This window comes from Hibiscus syriacus, unplaced genomic scaffold, assembly GCF_006381635.1.
Source record: "Hibiscus syriacus cultivar Baekdansim isolate YM2019G1 unplaced genomic scaffold, ASM638163v2 tig00000738_pilon, whole genome shotgun sequence".
NCBI lineage: Eukaryota > Viridiplantae > Streptophyta > Magnoliopsida > Malvales > Malvaceae > Hibiscus > Hibiscus syriacus.
The window spans coordinates 1,081,196-1,105,793 of NW_024061816.1; the positions used below are offsets into that span (position 1 = coordinate 1,081,196).

At 33.6% G+C, this 24,598-nt stretch overlaps 1 protein-coding gene and 1 long non-coding RNA gene across 2 annotated transcripts; both read right to left on the reverse strand.

Annotated features, from left to right (window-relative positions):
• Positions 1-4,285: 4,285 nt before the first annotated feature.
• LOC120213117 lies at positions 4,286-6,013 on the reverse strand. Its single transcript, XR_005524768.1, has 5 exons — positions 5,814-6,013; positions 5,630-5,704; positions 5,203-5,262; positions 4,964-5,070; positions 4,286-4,327 (listed from the first exon to the last, which is right to left on the reverse strand). It is a non-coding gene; the product is annotated as an uncharacterized LOC120213117 (long non-coding RNA).
• A 12,426-nt stretch (positions 6,014-18,439) lies between these two features.
• LOC120213123 (serine/threonine protein phosphatase 2A regulatory subunit B''beta-like) lies at positions 18,440-23,936 on the reverse strand. The gene is made up of 13 exons (XM_039211277.1): positions 23,616-23,936; positions 22,478-22,720; positions 22,240-22,345; positions 22,062-22,161; positions 21,652-21,757; positions 21,460-21,550; positions 21,034-21,175; positions 20,765-20,912; positions 20,465-20,574; positions 19,875-20,031; positions 19,367-19,485; positions 19,145-19,302; positions 18,440-18,907 (listed from the first exon to the last, which is right to left on the reverse strand). The coding sequence occupies exons 1-12, from the start codon at positions 23,763-23,765 to the stop codon at positions 19,155-19,157; spliced, it is 1,620 nt and encodes a 539-aa protein (XP_039067208.1). The 5' UTR covers positions 23,766-23,936; the 3' UTR covers positions 18,440-18,907; positions 19,145-19,154.
• Positions 23,937-24,598: the final 662 nt, after the last annotated feature.

The following is a 24,598-nucleotide window of genomic DNA, read 5'->3' on the forward strand; positions in this document are numbered from 1 at the left end:
AGAAAGATGAGAGGATTATTTAGGACAATCATTATTTACTTTCTCATGAGATAATTAAGTTGAGACGAACAATGGAACCTTTGTTTGAAGTGTAAAAAGAATTAAGGTAAATTATGTATTTAGTAATTTAATTGTTCGCATGGTTTTATTTTGACCACTTAATTATTATTTTTTTTTAAATCATATATAATATTAATTTTTTGGTTTTATTTTCGTCAGCTACTATTAAAAAATTAACAAAACTAACGGCATGATATTTAAAAAAAGTCAATGATGATATGAAATTACATTACAGTGAAACGTTAACATCATCGTTATTTGTTTAACATGTGACCAAAATCTAACATTATGTATGATCTTGAAAGACTAGTTATATATAATCTAACAAATAATTAAGTAACTAAATATGTAATTCATCAAAAGAATAATTAATTTTATACATGTGTTACTCCCTATGACAATGTCTAAGACTATATCTAGACTTCGATTGGATTATGTATTGCATTTGGATTAGATTGATATGTCTGAATTATGTATTTTATTTAGTTGCATTTTGCATTTGATTTAGTTGGAAATTATTCTAGGATTAGGTTTGTACCAAGTGTAAAAAGAACAATTCAGAATAAAAATAAATTAACACTATTAAATAAAAATATATAATTAATAATAAGACCGAAAACCATTTTTCATATTATTACTATATATTTAAGCATGCAATCGGATTTTCATCAATGACTATTTACTGACGGTAATTACTGTACCTGTATTTTCAGAGTTAAAATTGAGATTTCATTAAGATCCTTCACCGGTAGTCATTGTTGTCACTAAATGTTCAGGAATATAATTGGAATTTCACAATAAACAATCAAAAAGCATTGCTGTAAGCTTAGATGAATTTACTTATACCGACGGATCTAAACGCCGCTACACCAAACAGACGAAAATGTTAGTGGTATATGTACAAGTATGTGTTACTGCTCCAAATAGTAACTGTACCCACAGTTTAAGCTATCTTCATTTCATTCAATTTTTTTCATAATCGTGAGTAAATGTGAATATCCATACCACAAAAAAATTGAGGAATTGTTATTATTCTTTGAGGATTTGGATTCTAGTATTCTTATTGGATTCGAGCATCGAGAATTTCAAAAGTATGAAAGTTTAATGTCAAAATTAAAAGTTACGTTTAAACAATTGATAACCATGTTTAACCTGGCATAGAACCAAAGAACATTAGAAACCAAAGAATTCCAACCTGTATGCAGTTAACGGGGGACCAAGGGTTGCTAAACATAAGCATCAGTTGCTACACCTTCAATCTTGTCTCTATTAAGGGACCAAGGGTTGATCAAGCCAACAGGGGTCATGCTTAAAGACCTTGACTCAAATGGCAAAGAAAGAACCTCAGATGCCAATCTTCTCACACCCACTGCACGAAGCCGAGGTTGTTGAAGCACATCCAAAGCCAATGCACCGAGATCCACCAGGTTCCTGAATGACTGCGGTGAGAATAAATCTATCAGCTTTTCAGCATCCTCTTTCATATGAACACCAACAAATATCATGTACCTGTTTATCTAAGAACTGTTTAATGTAGAAACGACCACCGGTTTGAAGTGTTATTAGTACGCAAACAACCCGAGTGCAGATTACTGGCAACGGATTATCTTCATAAGATCCAACCCATATTATATCTAAACCAACAACCATGTCTTGATGCTTAATCATATTTTGATAAATGGAAGAAAGGCAACGCTCCGTCCTTTCAGAATCTGTCAGCACTTCAGTCACCAAAGCAGCACCATCCACCATTAAGAACGTATCTCCCAAAAGTTTATTCTCTGAGGCCATTCTTGAAATGAAAGACTCGTAATGACCGAATAATGTCCTCACCTATTTATATAGAGTTTTTAAAACTTGGGTATCGGATCAAATCTCCTCTTGAAACTCTCATTTGTAGTTGATTGCACTGCTTGGAAGATGTGGGTTCATTGAACCTTTGGTAGGGCTTGGAATTTGAATTTAACTGTTGAGATGTGATTAATGCAATTTATGACATTGTATGTGAACAGACGAATCTATCTGATTAAATAGTCCATTTATCAGCCATAAAATTAATGATTAATGGAGTAGTAATTACTCACAATTTCCGAGACTCAAGCTCCCAATAACTTGATGGAAATCTTGTGCGCAGCATAAGCATCGATTGATGAACAATCAACCAGGTGTACCGGGACATTTAATAGATATCATCATACACAAGGGTATAGCCTTAAATGGCACGAAAGAACTTCATGATCCAATCCACTCATACACAAGAAATTGTAATTTTGTTCAACTTGATAAATTAAAGGGTAAATTACACAAATGGTCCCTGATTATAGGATGATATTTTGTTGAGTTCATTGACTATTAAAAATTATAAAATGATCTCTAATTATAAGTTGTTGCTTTGTTGAGTCCATCGACTATTAAAAGTTATAAAATGGTCACTCAACTATTTATATGTTTCAATTTGTTAAAAAAATTGATGACAGACTAAACTGAAAGTTAACTTGTTGATTGAGAAATGATTGTCATTTGAGATTTTAAGATCAAATTTTATTATATCATAGTCAGGAAGTGAACGTCCAGCTCAAACTGCCATTAATTTTTTAACAGAAAAATAACAAGTGTAGAATGTATAAATAGCCGAGTGAATATTTTATAATTTTTAATAATTAAGAAAATCAACAAAGCAATACCCTATAATTAAAAGATCATTTTATAATTTTTAATAATCGAGAAGCTCAACAAAATAACGCGATACCATTTGTATACTTTACCCTAAACTAAAATATGCGATTATAATGATATTTGTAATTTTGAAAGATAATCAGACAATATGACCCTAGTGCATAAGGTATTATGACAGTTGCCAAGTGTTATTATTCTCCAAAGAATCCTGATAACGTTATTCATAATTGAGGAATTACTTTTGATGGAAACCAAAACTGATATCCTTATCTTATATATCATATAAAGATAATTTCCGTTTCAGATAGATAGCTAATTGTGCATGTGTATTTTACTCCTCAGATGCTACTGATTCCCCCCCCCCACCCCGCCCCATTCACCCAAATATCAAGTCCAACATCTTCTCGATTCAAATCCCGTTCTCGATTCAAATCTCAAGCCGATAATCGCATAATTCGGTATGGCAAGGATGATGATTCATAACAATGAAACCATTTCAATATTAGCCGGATCATATGGATAAACTGTTCCTGGTCTGTTTAACATTGGTCTGTTTAACATCCGTGATTTTGTACATAAAAAGTAACTTCTTTGACAAGAAACCATTAACCAATGGCTTTGCTGAAACCTGTTTTATGACAGACTATGGGTATTTTCAAGGTAGATGAAAAGATGGGCATCTATAGCTTCAGTGTAGTTCTGTTAGAGCTTTTATCTGGGGAATGCCATTAGATCCTTCTTTCGGAGAATCGGTCGATATAGTCGAGTGGACTCAACAAAAGTAAAGAAAAGCATAGGGTTGGAAGAAGTTCTAGATTCGGCCATGGCAGGCCAATGCAAGCATGTCCAAGAAGAGATGCAACTTGTCCTAAAGGATTGCATAAACTAGTACTTATATGTAAATGTATTACATGATATGTATATATAAGTAATCTAAGGTTGGAACCTTTGATACTCATCCTCTACTATGCAAGTAAAATCTAAAGTTAGAAATGATCCGGAATTAAATATATTTATACTTCATTGAGCACAAAATATTCCACAAACATGCTTCGTTTTGATAAGAATGTTGGGGAAACAATTACCTGAATTATTACCAAGTCCAGTAGAGTTAAAAGAAACAGTCGAGAAGAAAAAATATGACGCCTCTTCCCAATCCGAAGAACGTTACCCATCTATACAACTACTTTGTTTCCTAAGCTCAAAAGATGAAAATCATTCACTTTTCGCCTTTGAGGTAGGAATGCCAGAGCTGGATGTTCTTTTTCTCCTATGCCGCAACATCTAGAAAAGTAGTAGCTCCTGATGCACTCCCTTCATCAAGAAAACTGTTAGACAATGGCTGCAAAATAGTAACGGATAAAAAGAATCGGTGTTTTAGGTAAAGTGTAGATTTTCATAGTTCTCATCAACAGGGATTCCGATGAGAACGTGGCAAGAAGTTTCCATCACAAATTCTAAAATCTTTGTTCGACTATAATTAATCCTTAACGAATAAATGTTTACGGTATACCTCGTTATAATCAACGTGCGATAAGAAAAAATACTCCTCTCGGAGACCCCCATTTTCATTAAATATTCTTTCCAAATCCTGCAAAAAAGGACTAAACAAATTCAATCACAATGGCAGGCCAAACTCTTTAAGATATTCTACACTTCCACTAAAAGAGGTAAAAAAAGCACCAAGCATTAAATATTTAAACATGGTTTCACAATGCAAGTCTAACAGTATTTTGTCAATGCAATACCTTTGCAAGCCAATATAGAAGACAGGGACAGCAGAAGACAACTGATTACTCCCACAGTTTTTTATTATCAGCTAACTGGCTATTCTATGTTTTCCAACCATAACATTGCAACATAGGTCGACAGTGATGGACAAGGTGGGCAATCGCCCCCTAAAAATTTCAAATTCCCATATAGTTAAGATATTTTCTTTGTATTTTCTATTAACAATCTGTTTTCGCACCCCTAAAATTTTATAAGTTTGCCCTCCCATAAAATATTATAAGTTCGTCCCCCTAGCACAAAACCCTGCATTTGTCTCTGTAAGTCTATGACAGTTTCAACAAAGCCTTAATTCAGTTACAACAACACTCTCTTAAAGTTCGAATTTCCTAATATAAGTTTATAAAAAAATGTAAGCGGAAGCCATAAAAGAGAGAAAACAAGTTCAGAAGAATTGTATAATAATTTAATTTAAACAAATTAAGCCTAACAGCTTTACCTTTCCGGTCAGTATTTCAAACTCAAGCAACTCTTCCACAATCTTTTCAAGAACTCGATGATTTTTCTTAAGCATACCCCTTGCCTTTCGTATGCTAAATCGTAAATCTGCAGAAATTACAAGCATTTTTTTATAGAGATTCAACCCAAAAAAAATCATTGCAAAAAATATATTAAATCAACCTCAATTATTAAGAATCATACAATAAAATGCATCTATACCCAAAACTCATCACATACCCTTTCAACTTTAGTAGCCATCTCGAACTCGTGATTGTTTCCCATGCTCAAAGCCGTAATCTAATACCAATGAAGGAAAGTCCAGTATAAACAATCTATTCGGGCAATAAGAACAATTACGTATTACTAAAGCAACAGCATCAGTAATCCCTTATCACATTAATAATGATAAAGAGCACACTTACCTTAAAAAAACAATAATAATAAAGTGCATGCTTAAGTTTTTAAAGGGCCAACATACAGTAAGAATTAACTATATGGACAAAAAACAAAATGTTATCAGAAAGGAAAATAGCCAATGTCTAAGTGTACATCCACAACCTCCGAGTAGTTGCAGCATATATCAATATAACACATTATTCCAGAATTTAAATATGAACCATGCGCAATTGTTTCAATATTTGGATCTATAAGGAAAATAGAGTACCGCATTAGTACTATAGTAGACCGCAGGACTATCATCAGGACCCCATCCATACTGAATCACCATCCTTGTGGCTATCTGTTGCAATTTTCATGGAAGTAACTCAAATGAAAATTGTTTTCTCCTAAGCCTTAACAAGGTTATTATACTCGAACATGTGAAACAGTAAGAATAGGATTATATCAACCTCCTGAGCCTGCTTTAGTTCTGATGCAGAAAGAAAATTTTCTTCTCCAAAAGGTAGAAGCTGTTGGGCTGCAATATGCGACCCAAAGCAGAATACAAGCTTCTTTTCAAGGTAAGACCTTGACTCTGCATTGCCATAAAAAGACCCTTCATTTCTTGCTTTGGTAATCTTCGTACATCCAATTCCCTGAAAGATGGAAAGAGTTAATTAGTTCTCCCATATTCATCCTTCCCCAAGAACAGGTTGAATACTGACATCTTTAGGCCAGCAAAATATGCAAGAATTATAAATTCACATATTGTACATACAAAAGCACTGCAACTTTATAAAATATATATATTTTTTATAAGAATTGGAGGTTTCATTAAAAAAACCCTTCATAATTGCTAAATTCATAAGAATTCGGCAAAAACGAAAGGGGGAAAAGAGTACCTCAGATTTTATTGATAAGGGGATAAAATCTCGAAGTTACAAAGATCACAACAAACCCCAAATAAATCCCTACCCTAGCAAGAAAAGACAGCCTGAGAATTCCTAGAATTACCCTATCCCTTTTTTCTTTTTGCAAGTTCGTCCACTTCCCTATTAGCGTTCCTACTAATCACCCTAACAATTATTTCTTCCCTACTAATCATAGCTACAATCTCCTTAACTATAAACTCATAGGAACTAGGGCACCTCAAAGGGTCCTTTAGCCACTCCACAATATTCCTACAATCACCTTCCAAGATCAGCCGACCCTTAACACCCCAGTTGGACCCAATACAGAGGAGGATACCAGCTTTGACAGCCTTTAATTCAGCCAGTGCTGGTGGACCAGCACCAACAGATTCCGAAAACGATCCAAGAGTATGACCACTAGCATCCCTAACTAGTCCCCTAATACAACCCTTGTTCCAATCCCATTTAACTGCGCCATCAACATTCACCTTCAAGAAACTAGGTGAGGGTATCCAAGATACATGTGACGGCCTAAGGGACTTCCTCAAGGGAGACCAGGAATCTGTTATGGTTGGATCTCCAATCAGTGAATCAATAGGAATCTTAAACTCAGGGAACTTTTCCAAGAACCAAGAAGCCAGACGGAATCTCACTATGAAGAGGAAGGATTGGAAATCTGCAGAGCCATTTTCAAACACTAATAAGTTTCTGAATTTCCAAGTAGACAAGATTACCACTCCCGGAATAAAAGACCAGATGCGAGAGTTGGGCAATAAAGCATCCCTGAACTAAAAAAAGTGATTCCACAAACCCCAAGTTACTCTGCAAGAGATAAACAAATGAGAAATTGATTTTGGAGACAAGGTGCACAAAGGGCAAAGTTGATCCCCAACTCCAGGGACTCCTCTTTTGGATAATTCTAATCTAACTGCCACCCTGTGATGAAAAACACGCCACAAAAATGTTTCTACCCTAGGTGGAGCAAGCCTTCTCCAAACACATTGGCTCCATTGCTGATCTTCCTCATCAAGACTCGTGATCAGGCTCCTACAGGATTTGACAGTATATATCCCTTCTCCATTTCCAGTCCACGATACACTATCTTTAGCTTCCTCACGTGGATTTATTCTAGTTAACACTGACATTAAATTCACTCATTGATCCAGTTCCCAGTCGCACAGGTTCCTTCTCATTTGAACATCTCAACTCCAGCCCGAAGAGCCAAAACTACCAAAATCAATGATTTCACCTCCCTTATTCGTAGATAGGCTAAAAATCCTAGGAAATTGAAACTTCAGGGGGGCATCACAAGCCACACGTCATGCCAAATGAGAGGGCAGATCCATCCCCTACACGGAACTGAACATGATTACGAAAATGGACCCCAAACCTTTCCTCAGTCCCACAATTCTTAACAATGCCCCTCCATATCCATGAGTTAGGTATTTAAAATATTTTTTATTTAATGTCACATGTCAACTTTAGGATTTTTTGTAAAGACGGTTATATATATGATAATATGATATCGTCTTCTTCTGTTGAAAATGTGATATATTATTCATATTTTGGTTCAATGTTTGAGAGAAAATGTGATATTTAGGGGACATTAGCTTACAAAATGATAATATGATATCGTCTTCTTCTGTTGAAGTAATAGAAGTTAGTTAAGAGTTTGTTGATTAGTTTGTTAGCAGCAGTTAGTGTACAATTCTTGTGTGTATATATATATATATATAACTCTTGTATCGTAAGTTTATTTGTATACTTTTTGGATGAAATAAAGTTGAATTATTCTTTAATTCTCATGTTGTTGATTGGGCCTTTTGTTTATCGAGCTTGCACGGGCTCTTTGCATGTTGTTGATTGCAAGACGAGCTGCTCGTCAAACTTTCCCAAATTGCTTGTGGTTAGGGTTCCTCTTGTTCGTCTTCAAAGTTGCGATGCCACCCATGGTTGATTCTACTGTAATCGACTTCAATCATCCTCTTTTTTGCATCCATCAAACACTCTACCTATTCCCTTGATCTCTCATCAACTGTTTGAGTTGGTGAATTATAGCGTCTGGAGTAGATTACTGAGAATCGCGCTCTTGGCGAAGAATAAACTCGCATCCATTGATGGTGAATGACAAAAGGAGAATAACGATCCTGCTTTGCATCCGCAGTGGGAATGATGGAACGCGATCGTTCTGTCTTGGATTCTCAATGCTGTGTGTAAGGAGCTTTCGGCCGGCATCGTTTTTGCTTCAAATGTTGCATTGGTATGAAATGATTTGAAAGAATGCTTTGACAAGGTTAATGGTTCCAGGATTTTTTTTCCCCTTCATCGTGAAATTGCTACCATTTGTCAAGGTGATTCGAGCGTCTCTACTTACTTTACCGAGTTGAAATTATTGTGGGAAAAGTTACACTTGTGCCTTTTTCTTCCTGTGTGTCAGTTTACAACAGAATTCCAGTACTTATCAAGTACTTGAACTGGAATGTTACACTTATGCCATTTATTTATTTTAATTTTTAATAAATTTTCTTTTAATTATGTAAATTTTTTTTAACTTTATTTGTGGATTATATATTATAGATTTTTAAATTTTAGAATTTTTTTAATATTTTTTTAAAAAATAATATAATTTAAAGAAAAATATAAAAAATTATGAATCGGATACTCATGACCCGAAAATACGGATATTTGAGTTTTACAAGTATTTGACTTACGAGCACCCAAATTTAATGGACCGGGACACGAGCTGACATTTTGGTACCCGAAAATACGTGTACCCGGTTTTGAACACCCCTAATAGTCATAGGTATTTCTTAACAAATGTGAACGACTTTACTCATTGCGATTAAAGAGTGATGCTATTCCGTCTCCTAAAAAATTCATTACCTTTGTTCAAAATCAATTTTCGGTCATAGTCCAAATTATTCGCAATGACAACGGAACTGAATTTTTCAACTCTGAGTGTTCTGAGTTTTTTTTCTTTACTTGAAATTATTCATCAAAGCTGCTACGTTCAAACTCATCAAAAAATGAAGTAGTTGAATATAAGCATCAATATACTCTAGAGGTGGCTAGAGCACTTCGTTTTCACTCAAAAGTTCCTCTTAAATTCTAGGAGGAAGGTATAAATACGGCTTGTTATATTATAAATCGTTCGTTTCGTCTTTGTTTTACATTTTAAGACTCCTTTTGAACTCCTTTATTCCAAAACCTCTAATCTGTCTCATTTACGAGTTTTTGGTTGCTTTGCTATGCCACCAAGTTAAATTACCATGACAAATTTTCACCTAAAGACATTTCTTCCATTTTCATGGGTTTTTCTTTGACTCAAAAAGGATATATCTTGTTTAACCTTGAATCTCAGCACTTTTTTGTAAGTCGTGATGTCATTTTTCATGAACTCATTTTTTTTTCATTTTAATTTCCAGTTTTAAAGTCTTCTCCTTTTTCCCTTCACATCATTCAATTCCTGACTCAATATTTTGTGCTTGATTCCTCGCCGTATACTTTTCATGTTAATTCTTCTCCCATTTTTTCACCATCTAATGTGTCACAAGATTGTCCTTCTGTTAACTTTTCACCGCCTGTTGATTTTCCTGTTGAATCATTTGATTTACCCTTTTCTACTACTGTACATTTTCTGATGTCTCAACCGTACCTGTTCTTGATGTCTCAACAAGTGCGTCTGATCCTACCATTCCAGTTCAAGTCTCTTCTGATCTATCTGATTTGGTCTTGTCTAAAAGGTCAATTCGTCTTACAAAACCCCCGAATTTGTTAAAAGACTATCTATGTACTTATCAATCCACTTCACCTTCTGCTCTTTACCCCATTTTGCAGTATATTTCTTATTCACATCTTCCTCCTCATACTCAACTTTTCTAAGCCTCCACCTCACATCTTGTTGATCCTACAATTATCAAGAAGCTTGTAAACAACCACAATGGGTCCAAGCCATGAGGGAGGAGATTCAAGCACTGGAATTAAATAATACTTGGGCTATTGTGCCTTTGCCCACTGGTAAAGTTCCAATAAGGTGTAAATGAATATATCAAATCAAGTATCATACTTTGGGTGAGGTCGAGCGGTTTAAGGCTCGTCTGGTAGTTAAGGGCTATAATCAATAAAAGGGCATGGACTATGTGGAGACATTTTCCCCTATTGCCAAGTTTACCACTGTTCGTTTGGTTTTAGCAATTGCTTCCATATTTGGCTGGCTTTTATGGCATATGGACGTTTAACGCTTTCTTGCAAGGGGACTTAGTAGAGGAAGTCTACATGCAGTTACCTGAGGGATTTTCCAGCTAGGGGGAGCGTATGGTATGTCGGCTGCAAAAGTCACTGTATGGACTTAGGCAAGCTTCAAGACAATGGAACAAGAAGCTTTCTGAAGCTCTTATATCAGCAGGATTTCAACAGAGTAAATATGATTACTCGATGTTCACAAAACGGACTGGAAGCAAGTTGGTTCTTGTTCTTGTGTACGTAGATAATTTACTAATTACAGGCATACTGACATGATTGAAGAACTCAAGGCTACACTTCATTCCAAATTTAAGATGAAGGATTTGGGTGAGTTGAGATATTTTCTTGGGTTTGAGATTTTGAGATTGAAAAAAGAAATTATCCTGAATCAGAGTAAATACGCTTTAGAACTAATAGAAGACATAGGGGCAGGAGGTGTAAGGTCTGCTTCGACACCCTTGAAGCAGAACAATAACATTTTTTTAACTAACACTTTGTGTCTAAAGCATGTTGAGGAAGATGTGGTTGACAAAACAAGGTTTCAAAGACTTATGGGAAGGCATATATATTTGACACACATTGCGTTAGATATAGCCTATTCAGTATAGCATCTGATTCAATTCATGCATCGGCCAGAAATCCAGGGCAGGGAATTTTATTAGATGCTTCAAGTGGCTAGAAATCCAGGGCGAAAGATCTGTAACAGGATATTGTATAAAGCTGGTTAATTCCGTGGTCTCTTGAAAATCTAAGAAGCATAGTACAGTTGCTCTTTCCTCAGCAGAAGCTGAATATAATAGTATGGCCATGACTACAGCTGAGTTGGTATGGTTGAGTGGACTATTAAATGAGCTTGGTGTAAACCAAAGTCAACCTGCTAAATTGTTGTGCGACAGTAAGACTGCACTACAAATAGCTTCTAATCCTGTGTTTCATGAGAGGACGAAACATATCGAGATTGACTGTCATTTTGTCAGGGAAAAGGTTCAAGAAGGATTTATCATAGTAGAACATACACCTTTAAAGGAGCACTCGCATATGTCCTAACTAAAGCACTCGGTACTTTACAACATGAGTATCTGACAACCAAGTTGGGGTTGCAAACGTTTTTCACTCATCAATTTGAGGGGAGTGTTGAATTAATAGAAGTTTGTTAGTAGTAGTTAGTGTACAATTCTTGTATATATATAACTCTTATCGTAAATTTATTTGTAATTTTTTGGATGAAATAAAGTTGAAGTATTCTTTAATTCCCATGTGTTCCCTATTTAACATCTTCCTCTATTCATATTTCTTCATTTCCACTTCTTTGATTAATCTAAAAGCATTTGAGTGAGAAAAAACAATCAAGGGTTGAGAAAGGTTATGTTATTTTTATCATCCTTGGAGCATCAAGAAAAGCTCTTCATTTCTCTATGAAGAGTGAAAAATGGTCAATGATGGATTGAAGGGGGAAGCGGGTGATTGCATTTCTCTAAAATTTTTAAATTTTTTTATATTTTATATTGATAATATGTTTTCGCTCACTAAAATTTATAAGTTTATTGCTTTTTAAAATTCTATAAGTTCATCCTTCTAACGTGAAATCATGTATTCATTCTTCTATAATTGATTTAAATTCATTTTTATGCTTCAAATTCATTGTTATACCTTTCATTTACCTTCTTTTTGTTATGACATGCTAAAACAAGAATGAAAAAAAATTAAACTCAGTTTTTAGTTTTCTTCTAAAGTAAATAAGTAAGCTTGAATAATTAAAAATAATTTTTTTTGTTGAACAATTCCTATCAAGGAGAAAAAAAAACGGGAATTTTTTGTTCTTATTAAATATTGAACTCACAATATAAGATAGAGAGGAGATGTCAACAAAAAAACTTTTAATTATATGCTTTTAGGGATTATTAACAAATTTGAATATGTAATTTGGGTTTGTGAATCGTTTTCGTATGTCACTCGTTCTCATTTGCATTTGTTGATGGTATTTTAGTATCTTCGTGCCCTTTTGTGGTTTATTTACCGATACAGTCAGATCTATTTGTATTTGTTTTTTGTTCGAGTTTTTTTTTTTGTTATGTTTTTAACTTCTTCTTTGTATGATCATTATGTGATCTTAAGTGACTAGTTTCTTGTATCAATGGTTGAATATATCCTAACTACGTGTTTAGTTTACAATTATGATTATAAACATTCATTATAACTCTAGATGTTTTTTTTTAATAAAATTAGTTATTTCTATAAAACAAATATAAAGTATTTTCACAAGCCACAATAATAACAATGAACCTTCACGTTTTCGTATTTTACTAATAAAAGGTCTAAACCTATGTTTCATTTCGTTAATTACTATGATGATGACTTAAAATTGTATTCATTGTGATTTAATGCAACAACCAAACCATTTAATTAACTTCAATTATTGCAAAACACACATAATACTCATCAAAATCTTTTTTGAGAATCAATTTTTAACATTCTTTATTTATACAATTACATTTAAAATATAATATTTAATAAATCCTATACTTATATTTCAATATCACTATTTATTTTCTATATCCTAAAAATTTAATTCAAGATAAAATCTTAAAATTTGATCCATAGGCACAACACTACATGAAGCAAGCGATTTGCCTCTCTTTTGCTATGTTTAGCTTTATTAATGTTTGATCGCATCAGATTCCAAACTCCAACCTAATTTCGGGGCGGAAGGGAACTAAACCACTCTTTCCTCAAAACCTTGACGTTTGGTTCGTTGGAATCTTTAGAATTAGAGGAATTGGAATATAATTTTAGCACTTTTCCATGTTTTGTTCAACTTTTCAAAAGAGAAATTGGAATCTAATTCCATAAAAAGAGGAAAAGTAAATTACATCTATAACATGATGGAATTGAAATTCTTTGGAGGAAAGAATGTGAAATTTGACCATACTACCCTCATCAACCTTTTGGTATTCGGGTCGGGTTTTTTAAAGTTTGCTATTTAGGTTGGGTTTTTGTTAGTTTGATATTCGGGTCGGGGTCGGGTCGGTTTTTTTTTTTCAAAAAATTTTGGGATCGGGTCGGATTTTTAAAAAAAAAATCGGGTCGGGACGAGTTTTTTAAGTGTGATATTCGGGTCGGGTTTTTTTAAGTGTGATATTCGGGTCGGGTTTAGGGTGAAAAATACCCGACCCGACCTGAAAAAATATATAATTTTACCTTATATATTTAGGAATAATTATAATAATACCCCTCTATATATAATTTTTTTTCAATTAAGTCACTGTTTTTATTGAATAAAAATAATTTTTTTATTATTTCCGGTAGGGTCGGGTTTCTAATTTATATATTCGGGTCGGGTGAAACTTTATTTTGGTCGGGTCGGGTCGGGTCTCGGGTGGAGGTTCCCTTGTTCTCGGGTCGGGTCGGGTGGACCAAAAACCCGACCCATGACCATCCCTAATTGGGATGATTTTAACTTATGATGTTTATTAGTATGATTTTTATAATTTATTGAAATGAACAATCAATCAATAAAATAAAATTTTAATATTTTTTAATTTTTTATAATATATTGCTACATGTAAGTTATAAAACAAACTAAAATTAAGCAAAAAAAAACAAGAAGGACAATTCTGTCATTTTACATTACTGAAATCAAATTCATCTGACATGTCTGCGAACCAAACAGAATATGGAATTAGATTCCAATTCAATTTCCTGCCAACCAAACATGTTTCAGATTCAGATTCTAATTCCTACATATTTCAATTCCTTCACATATTCCAATTCTCTCAAAAACATTCCAACGAACCAAACGTCACCTTAGTGTTTTGTTAGGGTATTTGTTTTTTGAGAGTGATGGTGTGGACCATCGACTTAAATGATGCGATTGTATTTTTTATTGTGTTTATTATGATTACGGACATAATGAATTTTTATTATGTCATTGTGGGTATTGCGGTCGTGATTTTTTTAATCCGTAAAATTTATTGTAAAACATAATAATTTTAAGGGTAAACTATTCGTATGATCCCTTAACTATTATCTCTTTTCATCTTGACCACTGATTTTGAAATTTTGTCAATTAGACCATTTAATTATTTAAGTTTGTCAATCAAGCCACTTCCTATTAATATTTAACGGAGGGAATGATGTGGTTGTTAAAAGAATTAATATAATTACAAATTTTGTCTTCAATATTTATATATTCTATCAATTTAGTCATGATTTTAATTCAATTAAATAAATGTAATATCTAATTAGTTGCTAACACATGTCACTACTTGATTGGATGATATTATCTTAATTTTAGTTTATTTAATCTAATAATTTTCCCTCAAATAAGGTGATGACAAGTGTTACCACCTTGTTAGAGAGAAAATAAGTTGAAGTAATTGTGCATTGGCCTAGAATCAAACCTGGGCAAGGGTGATAACTAGTGCACACTTAAATAATTAAGTGGTTTAATTGATGAAATTTCAAAATCATTGGTCAAAATGAAAAATGACAATAGTTAAGTGATCATATGAATAGTTTACCCTGATTTTAATTGTTGCAACATACTATCAGATTTTTTTCTTTAGCTTTACAGTAACAAAATAATAACGAAAATAACGGCCCTCTATTGTCACAATTGATCGTTACTCGTTAAATTGTAATCGCGTTTGTCCACTATTTGTAACACACATAGCCCATATATGTCTCATTATACGAGTTAAAGATGTCATATCAACTTGAGAAACATTCATTGAGCATAAATTCTTAAAATCTCGTTTCTTTTTTTCTTCTAAACTTTCACTATTTCAATTTTAAACTTTTACTTTAGTCGTATAAAATAGTAAAATAATGTTTAATCATTGAAAACGAATCCTATTTCAGTCAGTAATTAGACATTTCAATGCTGATCATAACCATATAACACTACCTAAATATTGCTTAATTTAAAAACCATTTAAAACATAACATTAATATTATTCATTCATAAATATGATTATAGCTAAAATTATCCAAAACTAAAAATAATCGTAGTTTACTATTACAGACCCTTTTAAAATAAATTTAATAAAGCATACAATCATATGTAATGTATATGCCACTAATAAGTCAATAATAGGATGTCTTACTGATTCTGTAGGTAGGTTTGACTTCCAAAAGATGCTTAGAAAGCTCCTCACTTCACGTCCTTTTCTATATTCGAACCTACACATGAAAAACATCACGAGCTAAGTAAAACTTAGTGAGGTAGTAATATAGCTAAAGTGATATAAAACATAAAATTCGTAAAATATACAACATAAAACTGTAATTTAAATAAAAACATAAAAACTTTCAAACCGAGCAAGTCAAGCCGTTTTCCTCTTGAAAACCTGAAAATCATCATCTCTTGATTTTATCAAAAATCATGTAAATCAACATCAAATATCATAAATAACTCAGGTTCTTTTCATTCGAACATATTTCAGAACTTTCAATTCAATTCATAATCCTTTCTTTCATATTCTTGTCATAACTTTCACATTTTTTATACCCCAATGTATATGCAAGTTATTTGAATTTATTTTATAACTCAACTCGAATTTAAATTTTTTCGAGTCGGATTTATAAAAATACGAATAACTTTTTGAGTTGAATTGAGTTTTTCTAACCCGTAAATATACACATTGTATGCACTCTTAACATTAAACGATTGAAGTAGTATGATTTTGCTACAATTTTCTTACAAACAAAGACGAGTGAAATCATATGACAAGAAATGTTACATTTTCATACTATTTTTGGTTTAACAAAAATGTTAAAAGAAATTAATATTTTTGTTTGCGCTCAACTGAAAATCTTATGTTTTTTCATCATATTTCCGATTGCACACATTTTCTATTATTTCTTAACCTTAAATTAGACCGTTGTACAACATAACTTTCCAGAGTTTAACATTGATTTCTGTTTTTCTTCTTCTTTAAGTATAACACCGTTAATCAAGTCAAAATCTAGTAATTTTTTTTAGAATTTAATTTCTTTATTTGAAGTTGGAACTTTGAAGTGAAATATCTTCTTTTTATCATATTATTATTAATTATAAGATTTAATTGACAAGTTAGTTCTCTAAATATATTTTTCACTTTGTATCTTAATTATTTCACTTTAAAGTGGAATTTCTCGTTTGGAGAGCGGTACAAAACCGCATTCCAGTATGTGATGAACTCTTAAAACATGGTGTGAGTAATTTGGTCTCGTGCCAATGCATCTTTTGTAAAGATCAATTAGAAACGTCCTCCCATTTGTTCTGCCAATGCTTGGTCGTGTTGAAAGTTTGACAATCTTGGTGCTGCTGTTGGAATATTAATCTAGTATGTCTTAGCTCTTTAGATGCATTGTTGATTTTGTGGGATTCTCTACCAATCAAACCGTCCCTTAAATCTTTCTGGAGATTAGCTTTCTCGGGTATTGTTTGGACCATTTGGCTATCCCGGAATGAAGCCATCTTTAACAACAAATTATGGGATGCATGCCAACTGTTTGATCTTTCGTTGACTAGAATTGGCATTTGGTGCAAAAGTAAGTGGTCGGATTCCTTCGTATATGTCAATGAGTTCATTAGGCGCCCTGCAAATGTGTCTTTCAAAGCAAAAACAAGTCGACGACCTGCAGTTGGCTCGTGGATTGCTCCTCCTGCAGGTGAGCTGAAGTTTAATGTGGATGCGGCACTAAAGGATCGCTTTGGATCTGTTGGAATTGGGGGCCTACTCCGTGATCATAATGGTAACACTCTCATTCGTTTCTCTAGAGCTATTGGGTTGTCCGAACCAATGGGAACTGAACTTAATGTCATTCTTAAAGCTTGTGAGAGATTTTTGCATCCACATGGTTCAATTCTTGCTTACTCATTGAATCTGACTGTTGTGTAGTTGTTAATTGGATTACAAATCCTACTTCCACCCCGCCTGTCTATGATGATGAGCGTAAAATTTCTGAATATTTCAAGGAAAATAGATGGGTTGTCAAATTTGTATATAGAAAGAAATATGGAAGCACATCGTTTAGCTCTAGAAGGTTTAAGTAGAGAACTCTCGTTCATTTGGATAGCAGTGGCGTGAAAGACCATCGATTGTCTTAAGTTGGTGTTGGTTGGATGATTTATAGTAAAGTTTTCTGGAGGAATTATTATTGGAGTTTTGGCAGGGTTGGGAGGAGTTGAATCCGGTTAATTCCATTTGTTGTAATTAAGGATGTCTGAAATAGTGTTTACTACCAAATGTCGCAGATAGACCGGTTATCGTCCATTGTGGTTCTCGGGGCTGTTTTATTGATCCTGCTTTGAGTTGTTCTTTGGTTTGATGTTCTGGTTCCTTGCTCTTGTTGGGTTATGGTTCCCTCGTTATTGGGTGTTTTTATGCAGGCATGTGGCACTCAAGTCCTGGTTCATACATGTGTCTAGGTGGCTATTCGTTCTTCCCATAGCTCAGGAGGTGGTTGTTTGTGAAAGTGACTGCAATGCTTTTTCCTGGGAATGGCTCTCGTCAGAGTCTGGTATTCGTTTGGCTTATGATGGTGGTGTGTGTTGTTTAAGATGTACTTCTAAAGGTCAACCGTTGTTATTATTTCAATCGTTTGTATTTGTATCTGATTGTGTAATGGTTCGGGGCACTCTTTTTCCTTCATTGAGGTATAAAGAGGTTTTTTAATAAGATCCGTCCAATGCCGATGCTTGTATGGTTCGTTCGCTTAATAATATACAAGTAGCATGTTCAAAAAAAAATTATCCAAAAAAGTAGGCTGCTAGAGTTGGTGTTAGGATGAAACACTAATATTTACGAAGTAAAAACCGTAATATAACTCAGTATTCATATCCGAAAAATCGAATACTAATTTTTCCTTTTAATATGGTTACCTTCCCTCCCATCCCATGAGAAATTTTGTTCATAAACGCCAGAACATTCATTCATAAAACAAACCAAATCATAAGGAACTAAAATCAATTGCTAGACAATCAAACCAAGATTCTTAGTTCTTACATGATTAGAGAACTAACACGACAATCCTACACAAACCATACCACTAAAATTACTACTAAATGAACCAACCTGGACCCCAGAGAGGAAAATATGAACTTGGATCGTATCTCAGAAATCAAGAAACGAAAGGATATTAAAATGTTCTGAGCTTTCTTATACCTGGATTTTGATTTACAGTCTCCCAGCAAGATTCGTTCATATGAAAATTTTGTTTAGAAAAAGCGGGCTCCAATTTCATGATTCATCATGTTTTTTTCTAACCATGCATGCAACGGCCTGGAAATCCTTCACTGCTGCATCAAGCGTATGTCTCAGAAGGACAAGCCAAAGTTTTCCTCCAATGTATCTTCCTCGCCCATCAAGGCAACATTCTCTTTCTGGTGCCCAACATAGAAGTGTGTTGAGCTCTTCTCTGAGCACCTGTAACAGAAAATGAGAAAAATAAGTGAGTTTGCATGAACTTCTTGGTTGCTTGATTACAAATTTTTGCAGCCATTTTAGCTTTTATTCTTTGATTTGGTGCACTTGCAAGATAGCCAGCACGCATGATTTGGGAACTACATTCTTTTATGCATCTTTTTTTTTCTTTTTTCTTTTTTCTTTTCGGTAAAAACCAGAACAAAACAAAACAACACAATGTGAACTGGACAAGCTTACCTTATTCAACTTAGAAGGGAGCCTCAACCGATTCATCCCAAACATCTGCACTTCCATTAGAGGCATCTTCGACATCATCTTCCATTGAAAGTCTAATATATTCTCTCTGTGCAAATCGGTCCCACTCTGTCAATGTAGGGTTCTCACGCTCCTGTTTGTTCCGATACAAACAATGCAGTTATCCGAAACTTGCATAGAAGTATGCTGATTTACAATTTCTGAATGAGGAAAGGATCACGAGTCTCAAAGGCCATGAATTTGTTAAGATTAAAAAGGGTGTTGAAAACACTTCCCGAAAGTTTAGAACCTTTCAGATCACGCAATGTGACATAGCTCTCATCCTGCAAATGTGACATAGCTGCTGAACATGTAAAACATTCTATCTTCATTTGCAGTGTATAGGAAGGAGCATTCAATGAACATTCGGGACCTAAAAGCCCAAACCAACATATGGTAAAAGCAGTTCACGGTATAGTTAGCTCATTAGATCACACTAAATGATCTTATTACGAAGCAGCCATGAACTACCTACTTCCGGAGGAGCATGAGAAGAGAATAAACTCAGTTTTCCAGAAACCTACCGTTATACCAACAGAAATCTCTAAGTTTGAAATTACAAGAAGATCTTAGCACAAAATTAGTATTCTGATCCATTTTCCATGAGCACACTCCAATATGCACTGTATTAAATAGACAAGAAAATAAAAAGAGAGTAAATAAAATGGTCAACCTCTGGTTTAATCATGTCAATTATTTGGCATAAGATGTCCTCAAAGAGCACAGGCTCCTGTCCCATGCATTCCATTCGATGCAACTGCTCCTCATAAAAGAATTGCATTTCGTTACGTGTTAGAATCCCATTGCCATCCAAATCTATACACTTGAACCTAGAAAAGGAAAAAACCACATTGGAAAAACTAGCCAAAAATTGTAAATAGTTGGAACTCCAATCTCAATGTGATCATCCAGAAGCTCCACCCCTTCAAAACACACTACTTTTTCTCACCCTCAGACAGAAGCAGCAGAAAATTATGGAATATTTATAAAAACGCAGATGAATCGTTTACATCAGTTAAATTTTTCTTTGAGCAAGATTAATTTCCCAAGCAGTAGCTTCTGACAATATTTTCAGAATTTTTGGGGAGGAGTGAAAAAAATGTTATTTCAAATATTTTGGGGGCTTTTTCAAACAAGTGAATTTATACAATAAGTAGAGGGTATATATTTACTTCAATCAATAAGAAGATAAACTTCAAAAAATAATCCATGAACAAGATCCAACATAATACCCTTGACTCTACAGAGAGAGCACAAACATACCAGTACTCAAGGCTAGGCTCGGATGACTTGTCCTCCTCTGCAAGGATAAAGTAAACAAAATCTTCATACCCCATCTTTCCTTCAACCATACTGGTAAACTTTCTTGGAACCTAAGATGGTATGGAAGCATAACATGAGTGAAAGTTCCAAACTTGTGAATAAAATTAAATCAATCAATGACACAGAAAAAGTGATAGAAAAGGAAAGTGGAATAGACAGTTCAATTAAATGAAAATCTTCTTCTGCATATAGAATGTAGTTTGGACCAAGGAACAAAAGTGGCATCTGACACAGACAAACCTGAGAAAATATCCTATCAACAATCCGGTAGGTAAGTGCATGGTTACCATATCTGATAAGGTTCTCCTTGTCAATCAAGAAATCATGATCTGTATCCAGCTCCCAAAACTTGCAGTATATCACGTAAAAGTGCTCATATGAAAAGTACCTGTGTATATAGTATAGAAGAAGAGAGAGATTGCAATGTGAAAATAATCAGTATTAGACAGAATGTATTAAGCATGCATCCAAAAGCAATTATACAAACTTATTCCATGCCAAGTCCCTACCTCAAAACTTTATTAATGTCCTCTTCCTCATCAGCATGTAGCATCGCATCAATCAAGTTTCCACGTTTCAACTCCCTAAGAGTAAGGTGACCATTCTGAGATCTATTTATGTAGTAATATATTCTGTATATTACAGTTTCAGCTGGCCATGTGAAACAAAAGTTATGTTAACAAGCAACATCAGATAAAATGTGCTACATTCGTAGAAATTCACATGAAAATAGATGCATTTACAAGATTTGCAAGTTCAGATCTTAGTGGTTCCAGCATTTAGTCTAGGAGTTAGTTTGGAAGCAATTCATTCAATGTTCAAATACCTTGGATATTGTAAAAGGAGGGGTAAATATCGAAAAAGTGAAAAAGCACACAAAAACAAAAATTAAAATGAGACAACAGCCAAAGGTATCAAACAGATCAAAAACAAACCATATCTTTCCTGAAACTCAGGTGTACTCTGTAAGAATTCCAACCCTGGATGAGTTGCCAATAGTTCACGGAGGACAGGTTTGAAGTCATCCTGTCAAATTGGAAAGTACATAAGAAATTAAGTTTAAACATATACTATTAGACTATAAACAAATAATGCTGTTGTCTAAGCTCTCGAAAATGCATAAAAACCTGAGTGAGATATTTGAGATCAGATTGCTTTAATATTGTATACACTTGGGTTGCTATATCCATGGTCAGCATGTTGCCATTGACCCAATAATCAATAAATGCATCTCTGCAAGCAGTTTGGAGAAAAATTCAGTAAAAGCTACAGTACAAAAGGAAGAATATGATATCATAGCTGCAAAGCAATTGCAGGAGAAGTGATGCCAATTAGGAGTCAGATTATAAAATAACAATTTTATAGAGTACACAATTTTCAAAAAAAAAAAATTAGAGTACACAGTACTCTTACGAGGCTCAACAAGGAGAGCACCAAAGTCTCATAATTTTCAAATAAATATCTTATTAGTTAAAAGAATATGATGCATCTGAGATATAAATATAGCAGTTCCACTTCCATGAACAAGAAACTATACCTTGTAACCACACCAGTGCTATTAACATCAATTTTTCTGAAAAGAGATGGGGAGAAAAATGATGGCAGTTTGCAGATTTCTTTGGTCACTAGTTTGAATTCTGAAATGTATAGAAAGTAAAAAATGAATATACGACGACTTCCAGAAATATGTGTTAAAGCACATGCATTTATCTTACCAAGCAGCTGCAGCCCATCTGGATGTCCATAGAAGAACTGACTGATTCGATACATGCATTGTTCTTTTAGATCATTTGGAGGCGGACGGCCATTTTTGAAGTAAAACTGGAGGTGTTCTCAAGTACAAATGTAACAAGTTATAGCTGATTTCGGAATAGAAAGGAAAATACAGCAGATAAAACACAACCAAGAAACCGAGAAAAGAAAATTATAATATCAAATAAACAAGATCCAAACCTGAGGTATGAACTCTTTCACGGGCTCGCAAACTACTTTCAGTGGAGAACCTAAGTTTGAAGGACCAGCCCTTTGTTTTGTTATTCGAGGAGAACCAGATACACTTCTTGGTGAAAGGGGAGGAGCACTGCCAGCAGGAAATAAGGAAGGAAGAGCATTGCTTATTGATGTACTTCCAGAGGAAACATTACCAGCAACATTCAAGGGATTACATGCCTTAGCATCATTAACCAATGATGTCACCTTGCAAAGTAAAAAATTAAACAAAAGTCAACTCCTCTCCTAGGCTCAGAGGACATTTTAATAAATCACATGAATTTGAATATTTTGCTTCAAAGACAGGGTAAACATTCCATATATAAATACAAAAGAAACTATTGGCTTTCTCTCATTAAAGAATATACAAAAAACTATTCTAGAACATTGTTACAACTGTTAATCCTCCAACATATAATCAATTTGCACATAGCATTACTGAACAAAGATATATGAAAAATCAACCATCGGAGTTCAAATATTCCTTTCACATCAATGTAATCCACTAAATTTACCTAATCCTCCATTTGGAAATTAGAATTTGAAAATTTGGACTTGGATTTCGTTTGCTATGTAAATGATAAGAATGAAATGCATATATTGTGGATAGACAATTAAGAGTCAATATACTATATAGATGAAAATTATAAAAATATGGATTTATCAAATCTAAAAATAAATTAGTAATTCCAAAGTCATTACTATATAGACATCTAACAAATCCATAGATTTGAGAAATAATCATCAATGTTACATTTCCAAGTATTTTTATAACTCAATTTACAATATCTTTGAAACCCAGATTCTAAAATCAATTTCCCAAAGACTACCTAAATTTAGTCTTTAATTATGGTTCACATAAATATCTACAATGAACTAGATAAACCATGAAGAATCAAAATAACGTGTCATCAAATATAGTTTCATTATCATACGCTTAAATTAAGTTTTTTTTTTAAATAATTTACCACCAAATAATCGAGCAAGGAACTGACTAGAAAAATGCATAGGAAATAACGATTAATCATTTTCAATTCAAGATATAAAGAAAACAAAACAAATCAAACACCGCGAATATTCGAAACTAGGTAAGCAAAAGTACCAGCTTGTAAGCATCGGGAAGCGAAAGCCACTGCTCGAAAAGCTTTTGCGTGAATTCGGGATTGGATTTGAGAACACACGGAGACATCTCCTGGAGCTGCAATAGCTCCGGATCCAAACACGCTATGTCTCCAACAGCAACTGCCTCCATTTTCTTTTCTTCGCATAACCAAACGCAGCTTAAACGAAGTCTCCACGCAGATCAAATGTAATGAGCTTTAAAAAGATAAAACCAACATATCTGAGCTCAGAAACTCATTTATAGTAAGTAATCGAAAATGTGAATGAGGAAGTTCGATTTTGATCTGGGAAACAATTGGAAACCCTAGATCTCCATGGAAACAGCAAAACCGAGCTAGGCGATTTTTCTCTTTTTTTTTTTTTTTTGGACGTTAGCAAGTGAGTGATTTGGGACGAAACAAAGTGATTTACAATTAAAAAGAAAAATCAAGAAGTAGATAGATCAGCTAAGAAATTAGAAGATTTGGAGTGACATTTGAGAAGAAAAACAAGCGCACAATACTGATTTATTTATTACTTGAAAGAAAAAGAGTTTACTGATTTTCTTGAGAAAAAATAAATTAAAATAAGAATAAACTACATGTTTAATATTTTAATTATTATTTTTATTTGATTTTAATCACTTAATAATTTTTTTATTTTAATATTATAATAAAAAAATAATTTATTTTAATTACTCATTATTTAAAAATTGACGGTGATTTTAACATGTCTCTAAAAGATAATATCACATTATTATTAAAAATAAAAAAATATTATATCAATAGTTTTATTATTTTTTAATAATGGTTGACCGAAATAAAATTAAGTGTCTATTTAATATACTGTAATTGATTTTCTAAAAAATGATTTACGTAAAATGGATTATATGAAAACTATTTTATATAAAATGAATTATATTTTCTAAAAAAATATTTTCTATAAAACCAATTACAACTATCAAACAACATCAAGACGTTGAAG

Bases quoted from the DNA above. Each gene is read 5' to 3' on its own strand.
- LOC120213123 (XM_039211277.1), bottom strand. From the start codon at position 23,765: ATGGAGGCAGTTGCTGTTGGAGACATAGCGTGTTTGGATCCGGAGCTA. The intron at 21,551-21,651 runs GTTTTTATGCAT...CCAATTTGACAG, and splicing joins ATCTCAAATATCTCACTCAG to GATGACTTCAAACCTGTCCT. The intron at 20,913-21,033 runs GTAGGGACTTGG...CTATATACACAG, and splicing joins GACATTAATAAAGTTTTGAG to GTACTTTTCATATGAGCACT.